Source organism: Panthera tigris, chromosome E1 (genome assembly GCF_018350195.1).
Source record: "Panthera tigris isolate Pti1 chromosome E1, P.tigris_Pti1_mat1.1, whole genome shotgun sequence".
Lineage (NCBI taxonomy): Eukaryota > Metazoa > Chordata > Mammalia > Carnivora > Felidae > Panthera > Panthera tigris.
This window is the reverse complement of record NC_056673.1, coordinates 11916576-11934537: the sequence shown is the minus strand read 5'-3', so window position 1 is coordinate 11934537 and position 17962 is coordinate 11916576. Positions and strand designations below refer to the sequence as shown.

At 43.0% G+C, this 17962-nt stretch overlaps 1 protein-coding gene across 2 annotated transcripts in view; it reads right to left on the bottom strand.

The window, feature by feature from the left end:
* COPS3 (COP9 signalosome subunit 3) overlaps positions 1–17962 on the bottom strand; it is a 26688-nt gene extending 8726 nt beyond the window's left edge. The window contains exons 1-8 of one of the 2 annotated variants that reach the window (XM_042965942.1): positions 17802–17962; positions 14078–14207; positions 11135–11247; positions 10993–11042; positions 9142–9234; positions 7550–7729; positions 4468–4608; positions 2637–2810 (exon numbers count right to left, since the gene is read on the bottom strand). In XM_042965942.1, the coding sequence (XP_042821876.1) occupies positions 2637–2810; positions 4468–4608; positions 7550–7729; positions 9142–9234; positions 10993–11042; positions 11135–11247; positions 14078–14207; positions 17802–17856 (936 nt within the window). In that variant the 5' untranslated portion in view covers positions 17857–17962. Of the gene's footprint in view, positions 1–2636; positions 2811–4467; positions 4609–7549; positions 7730–9141; positions 9235–10992; positions 11043–11134; positions 11248–14077; positions 14208–17044; positions 17144–17801 lie in introns of those variants that run through there. The other variant, XM_042965943.1, reaches the window with a different exon arrangement.

Below are 17962 nucleotides of genomic sequence, written 5' to 3'. Positions count from 1 at the left end.
CAGCACCGGGACCACCTAGAAGGATTGGTTGGTGCCGTCTGGTATAATCGAGTCTATAGATGACTATGCTGTTGTTTAAAAAAAAAAAAAATTAAAAAGGATACTTCTCATGAACTGAAATGGAATCTAAGATAATGTACACCATTCAATGAAGAACAGTGTGCATGGCATGCTGTGTAAATGGAAGGAAACTTTATGTACCCATGAGAGTGTGTATGGATATGTACGTATATGCACACAACCTCTAGGACACCCAAGAAACTGCCAACACTTTCTTCAGAGAGAAAGAAAAGGGGTGGCTGGGGTATAGGACCTGCATGGAGATTTGTGTGTCTTTTGAATTTTGTACTGTAAACATACTACCTATTAAATAAAATTGACAACATCACTTTCGTTCTTCAAAATGCCAAGCTAAAATGTATAAACACATGGGGCGTTAGAAGGAAGCCAGTGTTTCCCACAACTCTGCTTGGGACTTGATGAAAATGTTCCCCTTCAGGAACAAATTAAAAGTGCTCTTTTTTAAGGAAAGCTGGCAATATTTACAGCAATGGCCTTTTCAGAGCAGAGCATGTTAAAACCCTGATGTTGAAAATTAATAAGCCAATGACCAAAAAGTCTATGTATACTTTAGTTCAGGGAGTAGCATCCAAGAAAATGTGATTGTTAATTTTTAAAGTACATAAGCAGTTGAACACAAATGAAGACTTAAAAGTCAACATTTCTAAATACATGGGTCATTTTTCCTGTTTCAAAATAAAGAGAAACTTCCACCTGAATGTCCATCAGTAGAGGACCAGTTGAATGAATCAATCGTGATTCATCCATAAAACAGACTACTATGTAGGGGAGCTGTGATACAGGCTTACTCTGTCAGGGAAAGAGGTTTAGAACATAACCCTAATCACATTTAATTGTGAGTGTCTCCATATACATAGAGAGAAGAGAGAGAAGCAAGAAGAACCTAGAAAAATGTCCATCAAAACATTAACATGAAGTGGCAGATTTCAGCCCCATGTGAGAACCCCTTGTCCCTAGTTGCCTTCCAGCCAGCAATGTCACAGAACATCATTCCCGTCACTGACATGGACACACGGTCTCCTTGTTGAGACTTTCTGAAAAACTTTGGGTTTTCTGACTTTGGAATAAGAAAGAGCCTGGCGTGGCTAGAAAATCCGTGCATTATTCCCCCTTCTAGAATTCTGGCACTAAGACATGATGCCTAAAAGTACAACAGCCACCAGTGAAGATTTAACCTTCTTCATTTAACTTTTATTTGCCATTCTGCAATTTAACATTTTTCTGAAAGGTACCCTCTCTTACCTGTGTTAACATTTTGACTCTTTTAGCTAACGTGCAAGTGCTAGTCACAAGCAGGGGGCATCTGTTTGTCAACAGCTACCTCTCAATGGTGACACAGCAAGGGACAGAGTGGTTCTCAAAAGAAAAACTTTTGTGGGGAGAATCAGGCTGCTTGTTACCCTGAATCTCTTAGGTCCCGGCCTTGTCTGCCCATAGATAAAGTCAGTTTTCCTCTGGCAGACAGGTTACATTTGTTTCTAATATTTCTTGAGCTACTTTCTCTTTCATTTTCCTTCTACAAACCAACTTTTTACAAATCCTCTGATTTCCGTATGTGAGTGGGGCAGCTAGGCTTGCTCTCTCTAGAGTATTTGGAAGGAGTTTCCTCCTCTCGTTCATTGGCCGTCTCCTCGCCTTCCTCCCTCTCCCCCCTACGCGGCTCACTTGCCTCCATGACCGCCCCCTTGTCACCACTCTCCTCTGGCTTCTCCAGGCTCTCACTGCCTGACACTCCACCCAGAGCCCCGCGGCCCTCCCACGGAGAGGGCACCCAGCAGCAGACACCCCCTCTTCTGGCTCCTCTGCCTCTCCGCCCCGTCCCGCGGCTGCCGCAGGGTAAAGGGTATGCCCAGAGCCAGACTGACCACGTTCTCGCCAGCTGTGAAACGCCCCCTCTGACTACACTACTTCTCAAGAGGAAAAAGCAATCCTGTTTGCTGAAGCGGCTGTTCGCTTCCTGTTACTTGCAGCACATGCCTTTGGAGGTCACGTGGGATTTCATTTTTCTCTCATACTTTTTGGTACCGTTTGAACACTGGGTAATAAGCATATTTCCTCTAATCCAAAACCAGCAGGTCGTTTTCATTACTTCCTACAGTTCAACTGCACATAGCTCGTTCATCTGTGGCCTAAATGGCAACGTCGAGGTAGTGCTGAGTGTTCGAGCAAGAAGTTCAAGTACAGATGAGCACAGCCCGGGAGGGTCCACGGCTGGTCTCAAGGGACTTGTGTCTGCATCGTTAGCGCCACCCCTCTGCCCATGGGACTGTTTACCTCTCTCGGGCTACCTGTCTCTGCCTCCCCATGTAGCCGTATCTCCTACCTGTCTTCCTCTTCACCTGTTCCTCTTCTCAAAAACCCTGTTCTAGCCCTGAAAAGACCAAAAGGTATAAATCAAACTCTTTCTAAGTCATCGGTTGTGAGAGTTCTTGCTTAGTAAAGAAATCCTGCCACACTTTATCCCTGTATCTGCTTCCTCGGCACTGAGAAGAGAGAGAAGAGGGGGAGGCCCCGGGGAACCAGGAGATGCTATCTGAGGGCGTCGCTTGCCTCACCTTGGTTAGCCTTTGAATATTCTTCTTATAAAGAGAAGACAAGCACTGCTTCACCAGCCCCATGTTGTTATCACGAGTAAAAGTTTCACTGTGCTTGCTCACCAGGTTGCGGAGTTCTGAGGGGTTATTGGTTGAATAAACTTGTGCTAACTCGTGGTATGCGTTGCTAAGAGGCTGAAGGTTTAAAGGTGGGAAGAAATCAGATGAAAACATTAGAGATACAAAATTTGTATAGGAAGCAAAAAGAAAACACGGTGCTATATCATGCACAAGTATATTCAATATCCTTTATTGTTACCTAAGCAACCTATTGCTTAACCTTAACCTATTGTTACCCAGAGCAAATGCCTAGTTTTGAAGACCAAAGATAGAAATTCACTATGGAGTGACATATTGTCAAAAAAAACTTTGTTATTTCAGAGCAAATGACGGCATAGCAGGAGAAAGTATACTGCACTTAATAAATGCATGCGTCTTTTTTCTTTTCCTATTGATAAATTACACTGGGAAAAAAGAAGGCAAGATTCCTATCATTCTCAACTCTCTTGCTCTCTCTCTCTCTCTCTCTCTCTCTCTCTCACACACACACACACACACACACACACACACACACACACACACCCCTCACCAGATGCAACAGGACAATCTATTTTTGACAAAAAGGAAGATAGGAGCAAGAGAACCAAGAGCAGCTGAGGGCCTCCTAAGAGCCTGAGCTGCTTTATGCATTTTATATACATTATCCTCTACTTTAAATACTAGGAGATTGGGGCGGAGGTCTGAGAGAATGTGGGAGGGTCATGAGGAGCACAGGTGTAAAGCAGATTCAAATCTGTGTCTCTCCTCCGAAGTCTGTGTTCTTCACCATGGGTGCTAGCCTCATAAACCACGAATGCTGTGAAGGACACCCTGTAGTCATGAAGACGTCGTCTTGCACAACTACTCTTCCTCGAACAGGCCAGCTCAAGGGACCATGGGAGTTCTCCCAAATGATCTGAGAATGGCTACCCTAAACTTAACCCTGCCTCTCACTCTTTCATGGGATTCAAGGGACCTTCCTCTCCTCCCTCATCTGTGACTAGGCAGCCCAGAGCCCTAAGAACCACAGCAAGGCTCTGTAGTGAAGGACACAGGGCTGTCTGCAACAAGACAGCATAAAAATCTTCTCATCAGGAAGATTTTCAAATTGATACCCTGAAATTCTGAGTTCTGTACGAATAACAGGGTTAAAATTGTATCCAAATGACTGTGACCTTATAACCTTTTGAACTGCCCGATTTTATTCTAAACCATGAGGATGTATTTCAAAATTAAAAAAAAAAAAAATCTATTTTTCAATGTGGTCCAAAGCTGGGTCCTCAGTGGAAACAAAAGTTCAGTGAGCAGAACTTGTGGTTTTCATGCAGGGGCTCTAGAAAGATTTCCTAACACTCGGGCAGATGCAGTTCCATAAACTCAACACTGTCTTTTCAGTACTTTCGCTAAACTGTAACGAAGAAGATCATCATCAGCCTTTACAGGAGCTTTGGCATCTATGGCAATAATTACTCAGAGCAAAAGTTTGAAAACAGATTTCTAAGTAACATTCCCCCCCCCCCCCCCGCCCCCCGGTCAGTGATCAGAGGGTGCATGGACTGGAATAGAGGCCAAGATTCTGCAAGAACAGCAGCTCCCAGACAATAATGTCCACTATGAAACGTATTAAATGTCTGCTAACTTGAAGCTGCCGGGAGAGCCAAATCACTATAAAATAAAATTACAGAACTACGTATCATTATAATTTCCTTATGGACTTAACATGTCACCTAAGAAATCAATTTAAAAAGCTCACCTTAATGAATCTACCCACAATTTGAGACGTATATTTTGGTAGCTGTTGTACTTTTCCAAGTAATATCAAAGAAACTAGAATATACTTTTTATATGATTCCAACATGATATGACTGACCGCCATGGCAGGAGTAGTTATGGCCTGAGCAAGAGAAGAGAGAGCACACCAGGGCAGAAAGGGCAATCAATCAGCCACACGTATCACTTTAATTAAAAACAATTCTTACATTTCGTGCCCTATGAGTATTTTTAATAATGCCTTGAAAACGGATTCTCGTGCTATAAAATTACCCTCTTAAAGTATACCAGACAGTGGCTTCAGTATATTCACCGTGCTGTGCAACTATTACCATTACCAAATTTCAGAACATTTTCACCCCACCAAGAAGAAACCCCATATCCACTAGCAGTCATTCCTCATTCTCTTCTCCCTCCAGCCCCAGGAAACCACCATGCCACTTTGTCCCTATGGATCTGCCTAGTCTGGACAGTTCAGATAAATCTGTGGTCTTTTGTCACTGGCCTCTCTGTTTCCAAGGTTCTTCAGTGTTGTAGCAGGTACTGGTGCATCATTCCACTTTATGGTTGATGATATCCCACCATATGGACAGACCACATTTTGTTTACTCATCCTCAGGTGACGGGCATCTGGGTTGTCTCCCCTCCTGGCCACTCCGAACGAAGCTGCCACGAACATCAGTGTACGTGTTTTGGGGCAGACATTTGACTTCATTTCTCTCAGGTATATTTCTAGGAGTGGAATTGCTGGGCCAGGGTGGTAACTCAAACATGTTTAACACTTTGAGGAGCTGCAGACTGTTTTCCCTAGTGGCTGCACCGTTTCACACTCCCGTCGGCAGTTATGAGGATCCCAAATTCTCCACCTGCCTGTCAATGCTCGTTTTTGTTGGCTGTCTCTTTTTAATTCGGGCTGTCCTCGTGGTATCATTGTGGTTGTGATTTGCATGTCCTTGATGACTAATGATGAGGAGTATCTCTTCATGTACCGATGGGTCGTTGGTGTATCTTCTTTGGAGAAATGTCTCTTCGTTGGCCATTTTTAAATTTTAGTTTTTTTACTGTTGAGTTGTAAGAGGTCTTTGTACATTCTGGTTGCAAGTCTCTTATCAGAGATCTGCAAATGTCTTCTCCTCTTTTGTGGCTGACTTTCTACTCTCTTTCACCCGGATTTATGAAGGTCAGGGAGAAATGAAAACTATCATACCCAAATCAGCTCAAACATTCCAAAGCAAAACCCAAACCACTGAGCCTGCAAGGTGCTTCTTTGAGATGCTACAGAAACATTCAAATGAGCGCATATGTTTACACGTGCAATGATTTCTACTACAGCATTGCTTCAACAGTGAAAAACTGCAATTGACTTACATTCCCACCAACCGAAGACCAGTAAACTAAGTAGGTCAATGTGTGGTGTGATATGAGAAGACAAAGCTGCTTTCTTTCACTTTTTGCTTTATGTAATGCTGAATGATCGGATTTTTTTCCACTAAGTACATCCCTCTCTTGGATTCTTTTTTTTAAGCAGTAAGAAATCTGTATCACCTTCTGAAATCAAGGTACTAATACCATCTATAGCTTCATGTATATTATTAAAACACAGTTGCATGAAGTACCCTAACACTAGACAATGCTGGGCAAGGCAAAATCAGGGTATAAATAGATTTTCAGCAAAAACGTTCCTATCTGTATCAAAAATGTTTTACTTTTAACATTTTAATTATTTGGGATGGAAATATCTTTTCTAAGTGCATTACATACTTTCCTGCCTTTTCCAAAGCCCTCATCATCTTGATATTTCTGGATCATCAATATGTTGTCAGCTATCATACTGGACTATAAAATCATTTGCCCAGTGACTATGAAATATGTTTATAATTTTCTGAAGAACTAAAGCTTTTGACTATGTACTCTTAAAGAGAAGTCACCTTGGGGCGCCTGGGTGGCTCAGTCAGTTAGGCGTCCAACTTTGGCTCAGGCCATGATCTCGCGGTCCGTGAGTTCGAGCCCTGCGTCGGGCTCTGTGCTGACAGTTAAGAGCCTGGAGCCTGTTTCGGATTCTGTGTCTCCCCCTCTCTCTCTCTGACCCTCCCCCCGTTCATGCTCTGTCTCTGTCTCAAAAATAAATAAATGTTAAAAAAAAAAAAAAAAAAAAAAAAAGAGAGAAGTCACCTTGAAGGCCCTTACTTGACTAGACACATCCCCCTTTTTTTTTCTTTGAGTAAGCTCTACACCCAACATGGGGCTTGAACTCACGACCTTGAGATCAAGACTTGCATGTTCTACCGACGGAGCCAGTTGAATGCTCCTGGCTAGACATGTTCTAATGACATCATCCCTGCCCAACAGCACCTTCTGGTGACAATTCCCTGAGGCAATGCTAATAAATACATGCATGTGTATTTATGTCTTAGCATTTTCAACTAAATTGTGAGCTCCTTCAAGGCTTAGAATATCCTTTGTTATCATAATATGTGATAGGAATATAAGAAATATTAAACCTCTGACAAATTTCTTAAAATTCTAGTATTAGCCAATATTGTATCTCTTTTTCAGACTCTAAAACATTCTACCAAATTATGCACTATACAGGTCATTACACAGACCAGGGGCCATCACATAGACAAAGCAGGTAGGGGCTTTCCACTGTATGCTCAATACCCTTTGAATTTTGAACCATGAGACTGTTTTACTTATTAAAATAAATAAAACTTAACAAAACACCACACATTGTTTTAGAACAAAAAGACATTTCAAAGATCATTCAGCTCAATCTCTTCCCTTTGTGTAAAGGTCAAGAGACATACAGAACTTAACCTGAATCACACAGGATATGAGTGGCAAAGCCTAGATCAGACCCCACTCATTAGTGCTCTTCCCTCCACTCCTACTGCCCTTCAACTCAAGGACAGTTTACCACCATGTACACGATGATCCCAGACAGATGATCTTTGAAAGGACCTCCACCTGAAACTCAGAGGCCCAAGATCAATCCACACCAGCTGTGCACTTCTTCGAGCATACAAGTTCAACAGAACCTCAGGGGCATTTAGAGAGATGATTACCTGTTCATAAAAGTACAGTGCTCTTTCAAAGTTCTTCAGCCCGGTATAGATCATCCCTCCATAATAATAGTAACATAGAAAGTGCTTTGCATCATAGGCTCCATTCTCTTTACAGATATCCATCATGTCCACATCAAGATATGGAAGGGCAGGCTTAAAGCATTTTGCCAGCAAACAAAGCTGTGAAAAATTTTACATTGAATCATCATTTTAATTGTACTTGGCAGGCTTTAGCAGGAGCAAATTCATAGATTCCAGAAAGTTCAAGAAAACATTTTATTTACTATTTATTTTTTTAAATTTGAGAGCGAGCAAGTGAGGGAGGAGTGGAGACAGAATCCCAAGCAGGCTCTGCACTAACGTGTGGGCTTGAACCCATGAACTGCAAGATCATGACCTGAGCTAAGGTTAGACACTTACTGACTGAGCCACCCAGGCGCCCCTGAAGAAAACATTTTAAACCATCTTACTGATTAAAACTGTTCTAAGTGTTGACACATTACTCCGTTTTCCTAAGCATTCAGAACAAAACAGCATGTGTTTATAAAAGACTACGCAGGCAGGGGATAAAGTACTCCACAGACGAATTAAAGCTCAGCTATTACTTAGCCTGCCCAGCACCCACTCGGCTTACAGATGCACAAACAAGTGAGTCCTTTTTCTTTTTGAATTAGCAGAATAGAAACAGACCAATATGGTGTGATAAAAATGGCAGTTTTTCTTCAATTATTTCTTTTTAATTTCTGAATCGTTTCCGTAAGCGTAGGGAATTGCTCAAGTCAAACTCAAGACAGCAAGCACATGGCAACGTTTTGCAGCTGGATGATGCTGGTACAGGTGTAGTTACAGGTACAAACTCAGAGCTGTACAATTAAGACTAATGTACTTTACTGTGTGTGGGTCATACCTCAAGCACAAAAGCTTTTTTAAAAATAGAAAGAAAGCACCTTGATGTGAAACTACAACATGTGTTTGGAATAATCCAGGTACCACGCTATTAAAGAAACAATCCATACCCCACAGGAGCTGGTTAAACCCAGAGCATTATGGTATAATCTGTAGCCGTAAAACATTGATACGGAGACCTCTCCAAGATACATCAAGTAGAAAAAAAACAATGTACATGTGAGTTCATACAGATTATTGCTACTGGTATGAAAAAACAGAGAAAAATACACATATTTGCTTATATGTGCATAAAATATCTTTGGAAGGATACACAAAAAACTAACACTGATTTCCTCTGGAAAGAAGAGATGGGTGGCTCATGAGCAAGGTGACTTCATTATCCACCTTCCCTTTTGCCTTCCGGAGTTTGAACCACATAAAATAAAGTAAAAGTGACTTGGGACATTTTTAACATCGCAAACATTAACCGGTCTGCTTACTCATCTCAGAAGCCCGCTGGCTGAGACCCATTCGATAGTTTGCGTTCTAGCAGCCAGTTGCAAATTCCCGCACTGATAACGTCCCTACGCATTTCAACTTCTAGAACACATCGCAGTCCCCACCAAATTGCTCTCCTTTATTGCGCAAGCGCACAGCCCAACTTCTACCTCTGACCCCATGTGACTCACTCCTCTGCTGCTTACCTGGCAGAGATCAGCGTGGACTGAGGTCAGCTGGTTTGTATTCATCTGCATCTTGTCTATGGCTTGCTTAAGGACGCCAATTCCTCGCAGGGGCTGTCAGAAATGACATCTCTTTCAGATAAGTTCTCAAAGATGGCAGCACATTGGATCTTATGTTGTCACTTACAAATAAAAAATAACACTAATTGATAGGTTCCTTTAAAGAACAATATGAGGTTTCCATACTCTTTCAGGAAATATCTGTCCCTATTCAGTCAAAAAATGCTTTCTTGAGCTGTTTCTTACACTATTTTAGAGTAATTCAGCACCATTTTTGGGGTTATAAACCTTTTTTTCTTACAATGAAGATCAATAATCAAAAGCAGTATTACTTTGTCAACAGTTCATCGTATTTACATTGCAACAAACAAAAAATTTCCAAATCATTTACAATAAAGAGCCTATGCTTAGTAAGCGTAACTATGGCTAAGGATGTTGGCATCTTACCATAGGGCAGTCTAGATATCGTCTGTAAATTCTCTCCACCACCACCATCTCTTAATGGATTATAAATGACTATTGAAACAGATATCATAACTTATAAACAGATCATTTCCTGCCCTGATGATAAATAATAAGACAAAGTTTCAAGTGAGGGAGTCAGTTTCTGAATAGGAGATATGACTCTAAAATAGCTAATAAGGGGCGTCTGGGTGGCTCAGTTGGTTGAGTGTATGACTTTGGTTCAGGTCATGATCTCGCGGTCCGTGAGTTCGAGCCCTCTGTTGGGCTCTGTGTTGACAGCTCGGAGCTGGAGCCCGCTTTGGATTCTGTCCCCCCTCTCTCTGTACCTCCCTGTTCTCTCTCTTTCAAAAATAAACGTTAAATATATATATATACACATACACACATACACACACACACACACACATGTATACACACACATATACATATATATATATACACGCACACACATGTATACTTATACATGTATATATAAAATAGCTAAATAACTCACATGAGGTTTTCAATAAAGATTTTTTTTTAACCATTTCTTTCAAACCACAATTTGTTTAATATTCCTACAAAATCCCAAATGGTTCTTTCTGTCTGGTCTCCTTCCAAGCTCCATCTTAAAGTTCAATTTCAAATAATAATTGAAAACACTCCAAATTATAACTTGTGTCAGTATCACAAAAGTTAAAGACCAAAGAACTGTTTCAGATTAAAGGAGATGAAAGACACAGGACACCCTAATGGAATTCATGACCTGAGATTTTCTTCTGTTGTAAAGGACATTAGGGAAGTTAAGTGGCAAAATATGAATACGGCCAGATTTGTTTAAAAGATTATATCAACGTTCATCTCCTGATATTTATCATTGTGCTGTGGTTGTAGAAGAGAATGTCCTAATTTTTAGGAAACACTCATTGAAGTATTCAGCGTAAGTGGTAACATATCTGCAATTTTCTTTCCGATGGCTCAAGAGAGAGAGAAAAGGGTAAGTGGGGTAAAATGTTGACATCCGGAGAATCTGGGTGAAAGGTACATGGGGATTCTTCATATTGTAAAGCTAAAATGTCATAATTAAAAGTTCAAAGTCTGAGCAAACAAAAACCCAGTATATTGCTACATAAAGGGCACTAGAACCGTAGCTCCAAAAACATCCACTGCCAGCAGCAGCCTCCCTTGAGGCCCTACTTCCCATGCATCTGAGAGGCCTCACCTGATGTACGAGCTGGAGGTCCTCACAGCAGATGCTTGGCAACCACACAGATCTGTTAGGATACTCAGTACTAACCTGGAACCTTAACAAAGGAGTTCGTTGTGTAAATCAGAGATTTCTTAAAATATTGGACTAACACTGCTTACCTGTTTCCTTTCCACAAGTGCGTTTGTCAGCTGATGGCAAAGCCCAGCAACTAGAGATGGCAAGGACAAAATGTTGACAACATCAATGACTACACAGGTAAAATGCATTCGGTGGGAAATAACAAAATGTTAGTTGGCTTACAAGTGTCTGTTGCATATCGAATGTGCTCCCCATTACAAGTGCTGATAAAAAGCTGAACCTGTGAGAATAAGGTTTCGAAGTCAGGAACACTGGGCATGGAAAACTTCACAAATCTGGAATAAAGAGAAAAGAATCAATTCCTCCTGATATTTTACAAGGGAAAATGAAGAAGCCACTGGGGCCAGAAGTTCATCCTATCTCCAGTGCTCTATGAAAGTAAATGAGTCACCGATATTTTTAAAAACTAGGAAAGAGTATATGGGACTGGCCCGGTTCTTTGCAAGGTCAAAACACAGAACACAGACACATATGAAGGCTGAGAAAAATATGCTTAAAAAAGAACTTTTTTTTTTTAATGTTTATTTATTTTTGAAGGAGAGAGAGACATAGCGTGAGCAGGGGAGGGGCAGAGAGAAAGGAAGACACAGAATCTGAAGCAGGCTCCAGGCTCTGAGCTGTCAGCATAGAGCCCGATGAGGCGCTTGAACTCACAGCCGTGAGATCATGGCCTGAGCCGAAGCCAGACGCCCAACTGACTAAGCCACCCAGGCGCCCCAAAAAAGAATTTTCAAAAAAGAAAACTCCATTAAACGAGGTCAAATATCAGGTTGTCTAATATTCGTGAAGGAACTGAACATGAACTTTTAACCCAAAGTTTTCAAAACCAGTTTTCTTTTGAGCTCCCATGTAGTTAGGGCTATTTAGTCATTTAAAAACCAGTTGTAGGGGTGCCTGGGTGGCTCAGTCGGTTAAGCATCCAACTTCGGCTCAGGTCACGATCTCGCGGTTTATGGGTTTGAGCCCCGCGTCGGGCTCTGTGCTGACAGCTCGGAGCCTGGAGCCTGCTTTGGATTCTGTGTCTCCTTCTCTCTCTGCCCCTCCCCAATTCGCACTCTCTCTGTTTCTCTCTCTCCTAAAAATAACCAAACATTAAAACAACAACAACAACAACAACAACAACAAACCAGTCGTTTTTCTTGCTCTAAGGATGACAGATTGAAGGGGCACAAGGACTGAGAAGTTCCAACTGGCTGGAGACTGTGACTGTACTTCAGGGGTGCTGAGGTCCGTATGGGAGAAAGAACCAGCTGATGTGAAGGGCAGAGGAGTGGGGGAGATAAGAGGCAGGATGTGGGTGGTCCACCCTGAGTCACTGGGCAGATGGGGCCTTTCAACAAACACTCTGAGAGGGGACCAGAGACAGGTTTTGGGGAAGAAATCAGATAAGCTACTACCACTCAGGTATTGCTTACAAGTAAACTTCCAGCTTTTTATTTATTTTTTTTAGAGAACTATTGAAAGTAACTTCAAGTAAAACAAAATGGGTATTACTGCCTGAACCCAATTTCTCCTACATATTTGCATTTGTCTTTTCCTCTCTGTAGTATCATTCAACTTAACAATGTCACCTCACATCTGTAATTGAAGTTTCTCGTCATCAACATGCAATCAAACGATCTCATTTGGGCTTCACAAGAGATCAGCACGGCATTGTGATTTCCATCTTATAAATAAAAACAGGCAGCTCAGGACCCCACGGCTTATAATTGGAGGAACATAGTTCAAATCCAGGGTACTGGGAAACAAGTTCAGGGTTCTCTCCAGGTTTTCTTTTACAGATATACAATGGTAAAATGCCTTATAGCTTCAAAACGCTGTCATGCACCTTACCTCACCTGATACACAGCCACATAGAAGGTTGTATGTGCATAAAATATGCACGCTATCCATTTTGCTAGCCAGCAAACACAGACAGTAAAAATCTTTACCCACCAGCACCATCCAAAAGAACTTGCTGCAACGGTAGACCCGTTCTGTATCCGTGCTGTCCAACGCAGTGGCTACAGGTGGCTACTGAGTACTTGACAAGTGGCTAGTGCGACAGAGCAACTGAAGCTTTAATTTTAATTAATTTACGTTTAAATAGCCACCTGTGGCTAGTGGCTACTGTGTGGTAGAGCACTGCTCTTGACCCTTTCATGCTGATAAAGTTTCTTCTCTAAACTCTATTCCCGACACATCTTTGTCTCAGGGGTCCCTGCGCCAGCGAAGCCAGACCCTCGCTTTAAGTCCATTTCCTCTCAGTTTATTTATATTGCTTCAACTTTCATGACAACCCTAACATCCCAATTTCTAATACTAAAACATCGAAAGGAAAAGAATTCTGTCAAGCACACAGAATTACAAGGAACCCCAGCTGAAATGAGGTCTATTTAATTTGGTCTTAAACGGCTTGAACGTGTTTGAAGGCAATCTGAAGCAAAGTTCCTTTGGATCGCTGGTAATTTCACTCAACATAGTCCACTGTGTCCTATTCCATCACCCTTCCCTAGTTTCTTTCCAAGTTAGAAAATGTGGACAATCTGACAGATTATGTGAATAAAAGTATTCAGATAAATGCAAACTGTAGTGCTCACAACTGAGATGGCCACTTATTTTTGAAAATAAATTTCAAGGGGCGCCTGGGTGGCTCAGTCGGTTGAGCGTCCGACTTCGGCTCAGGTCATGATCTCGCGGTTTGTGAGTTCGAGCCCCACGTTGGGCTCTGTGCTGGCAGCTCAGAGCCTGGAGCCTGCTTCGGATTCTGTGTGTCCCTCTCTCTCTGCCCCTCCCCTGCTCACGCTCTGTCTCTCTCTGTCTCAAAAAGAAATAAAACATGAAAAAAAAATTTTTAATAAATTTCAAAATGTGTATAAACAGAATTAAAAAATAACAAAATTGAAAATATAACAAACAAGGATTAGCTAGGAGGAGTAAAATGTAACTATGAGGACTTGACTTTATAATTGTGCAAAAGAGCTCACTGTTGTTTAACATGGTATACTTTCTACACCAAAAAAACAAAAACAAAAACAAAAACACCTATAGCCAGAAAGGCTGTAGCGTTCAGGTTTAGCAAGCGTTCAGGTTTAGCACTAAACTGTAAAAGGAGACGCCTCTTACAGAACAGCAAGGACACCCAAGGAGTGCTCTTGTACGTCCAGAGCCCCGAGCACAGTGTCCAGATGGGATAGGTTCTTTGCAAGGAGTTCCCCACTCTTGTTGATCAGTTCACAAAGCTGAGTCATTTGCCCTGGAAAACAGGAATAACACCATCATTCAGTTACAGCACTAACCAAACTAGAGAAACCCTATAACCACAGACTTCATTCCTCAGAGCAAGAAATAATCTAAAGGTGACTTCTTGTATCTCCTACATTTCAGGTGGGGAAATGGGTCAGCAGGGTCAGAGAAGTGAAATGGCCTTGACTCAAAACTAGACCTCCTATTTCCTTCTGGCCCTGAAAGTTTCTACTTTTCCTCTATTCCCTCTTCCATTCCCCAAGCCAGAAATGCACACATTACTATCACCACCACCCTCACCTCCCTCTCTGTATCCAAAATGCCACCAAATACGATTTTACTTTTAATTTTCCTTCCTAAGTCTCTTGGCTCCGTTCCTTTCTCTCTCCCCTGCCTTATTCAGACCCTCATCACTTCTTGCCTGGACTACATCATAAATCTTCTAAACGGTCCCCTTACCTCACTCTTTCTCTCCTCCAACCCATACTTCATATTGTACCTGTATGACCTTTCCAAAATGGAAAATCCAATCAAATTACTCCAAAGGCTTTAAGAAGTCCAAATGCTTCAGCCTGGTAAGAGGCTGCTGCACCTCCCCAGCCTTACCACCTGCTTCCACCCCTCTCTCCGCCAACACACACTCTCTAGTCACACTGAGTTCACAAAATTCACTCAACATTCCATGTCGTCTCACCTTTCTGCCTCTACACATCCTATTCTGCAAGCTTGCTGTTCCTTCCTTCACTCTGCTCTCCTGGGTCTTCCACTACCTGACTCATACACTTCATGCAGCAATCGGCCTGGGACTTTGGACCCTCATCTTACCCCCTTTCCCCGAGCTAACTTGAAAAATGTGTTCTCTCGGTGCCCTCTCTGCATCACCTAGGATTGTGGTGGTTAGGTAACTCAACATAAACTCAGGTAAACTCAGGAGGAGAGGCTGTCTCATGTCCCCAGTTTCAGAATACAGTGCTTACTTACCAGCGAATCAATCAACAGCCTGTTAATTAATCTCCTAATTGATCCACCGATTCCCCACCCCCCCATACCACAATGTTACGTTTTCACAACTAAGGTATAGAATCTAATTAGGCCTGAATTGGTACTCTGAAGTAGACTCACTGATTTTGATGGGTTATTCCGAGACACATTCCGAAATGGCCACACTCTAGACTTCCAAACTCCTCTAGCTGTCTTTTTGGTGGTGGTTGGTGGTGTGTGTGGCGTTTATATAAGGGAATGGGCAGGGGTGCCTGGACAGTTCAGTCGATTAAGCATCTGACTTCAGCTCAGGTTCTGATCTCACGGTTCATGGGTCCAAGCCCCATGTCGGGTTCTGTGCTGACAGCTCGGAATCTGGAGCCTGCCTCGGATTCTGTGTCTCCCTTGCTCTCTGGCCCTCACTCACTCTCTCTCTCTCTCTCAAAAATAAATAAACATTTAAAAAAATGTATAAAAGGGCATGGGCAACAACTTCTTAAGTTTCCTCCTTTATAGTTCTCTTTCACATTTTGAACTTCAAGCTATATATATCAGCTATTTCTATTTAGTAGCTGAGGGATTTTTTCCCATATCCCCCCCCCCCCCCAAAAAAAACCCCACGTGAATACCAAAAAATTTAAAATCCAAGTGACTGCAGCTTGGTAATTTTGTTTCTGAGGCTTCTATACTATACTTTAAAATTTTTTCTAAAAATAAAGAAATATACTATTATTATCACATGCACTGCAAAGCAGGAATAAAAAAAATCTGTGATCTGATTAGGTACTATCTCTCATGATAACACAAGTTGAACAGGAAAATACCATCATTTTATTACAAATCTCACTGGTAAATACAAAATAGCTTCTTCTAGTTAAATAATTGGCTCCCCCCCCCCCCTTTTTACTCACTACTCTATAATTACACTTACAATAAGAACCACACAGAAACAAGCATTTCAGTCCATCATTTTCCCCCAATTAAATAGCCAATATAGAGCTGAGACTTAAAATAAAAGCTGGGTCATTATGAAATCGTAAGATAGTTAACTACTGTGGGCCAAGGGAAGAATTAACAGTAAGTGCAGTGCCACAGGGTGCATCTGACATGAGCCCAAAGATGTGGCCAATGAAATTCCCTCTAATCAAAGAAAGCTGGAAATTATGAAGTTCCCTTCACTTAAGGTCCATGTTAGGAAACTCTGAGTTAAGTGCAGAAAAAACAGAAACCTCATAAACATTTCCTATGCACTGAGCATGAGGCACAGAAGCCATAGGCAGTGAAAGTATCTTGTTTATCTCTGCCTGACTGTTCCTAACGCAGTGACTCCCAGAGCACGCATACAGAGCTTTTCAGATAAGTGATCTCACTTGATGCTAAATAGTCCCAGTCCCAATTTGTAAATGAGAAAACTGGCCCAAGAAGCCACTGTCAGGATTCCAACCCAAATCTAAATAACCATACAACACCCCAGGAAGGAGAAACCAAATACTTGTAGCATAAACGAATGAATGAATGGTTCCTTCATTCATGGAGGCTGCAAGTTTGTGCCTTACCTGTGAACCTAGTTTCTATCAGTAATAAGGGGAAAAAAGTATTTCATTAGGCATGGATTCAACCCGGTCAGTTAACTTGCACCAGTGAGGTAAATCGCACTCCTCCATTTTTACAAATGGAGATAAAGAGATTCAAGAGATTAAAGGTGACTTATCCAAGGTCAGGCAGCTCCTAGAAGTTTACAATTAACAGCTGTTAGCAATAATTTGCAACTGTATCTATTGCACCCGAAATAACAGGTACTGTTTCAAGTACTTTTACATGATTTCTCTCATTCAATCCCAACAACCCTCTGAAGTAGGGTCTTATTTTTATTTTAGAGATGGAGAAACAGGGTGCTTAAAGGGACCTTCACAGCCTGCAGCTAATTAATTCGGAGTCCAGCGCTCTATACTCAGGTGATGAGCTGAATGAACCAAAAAGCACGAAAATTTAAGTAATAATGGTCACAGTTCTACCCCTGGAAATGCAGCCCTACGAGTGAGTGCTCCCTCGGCATTCAGCGGGACTAAAATAGGCGCGGAGGCTTCCCGAGGGCACGCCGGCCGGCCAAGGCGAGCCTCCGAGCCAAGGCACCCAGAAAGGATTCGCCTCGCGCCCGCTACCCGCGGCCTAGGCCGGAGGCGGCCAGGCGCCACCGGGACAGACGAGGCGGTGCACCAATCGGCGCAGGGAAGGGAGGCCGAAGAGACCAACGGGCGCTCGGGAAGGCGTCCAGCGGAAGTCACCGCCCCCAAAACTGTCAAGCGAAGCGCCCGAGTGGAAGGGGCCCGGGCCGGGGGGAGGAGGGTCCGGGCGGCCCCAGGGAGGGGAGATAGCCAGGCGGCCGAGCACACTGGCCGGCAGACTAGAGCAACGAAGACCGAGAGCGCGAGAGGGCTGCTTGAACTCAGCCTCGCCCGATCCCGCCCTGGTCTAAGCGCCGCAACCCCGAGACCAGCCCCGGAGGCGAGGTTCGGCACTAACAGGGACGTCCCAGCCGTCCGCGCTGGCGGCTAGGGATGCAAGCCCGTCCCCGCGGCCCGGGGGGCCCTCCCAGGCCCAGCTCGGCGGCCCAGGGCCTCACCTTGAGCCGAGAGCTGTCGGACACTGTTCACGAACTGCTCCAGGGCAGACGCCATGTTTCCCCCCCGGCGGCCCGAGCAGCAGAGGCAGCTCACGCGGGAAAAGGAGGCTGCTCTGGGAGGAGGGGCCGCGGCGATCCACCACAGGGCCTCGACAGCAGCC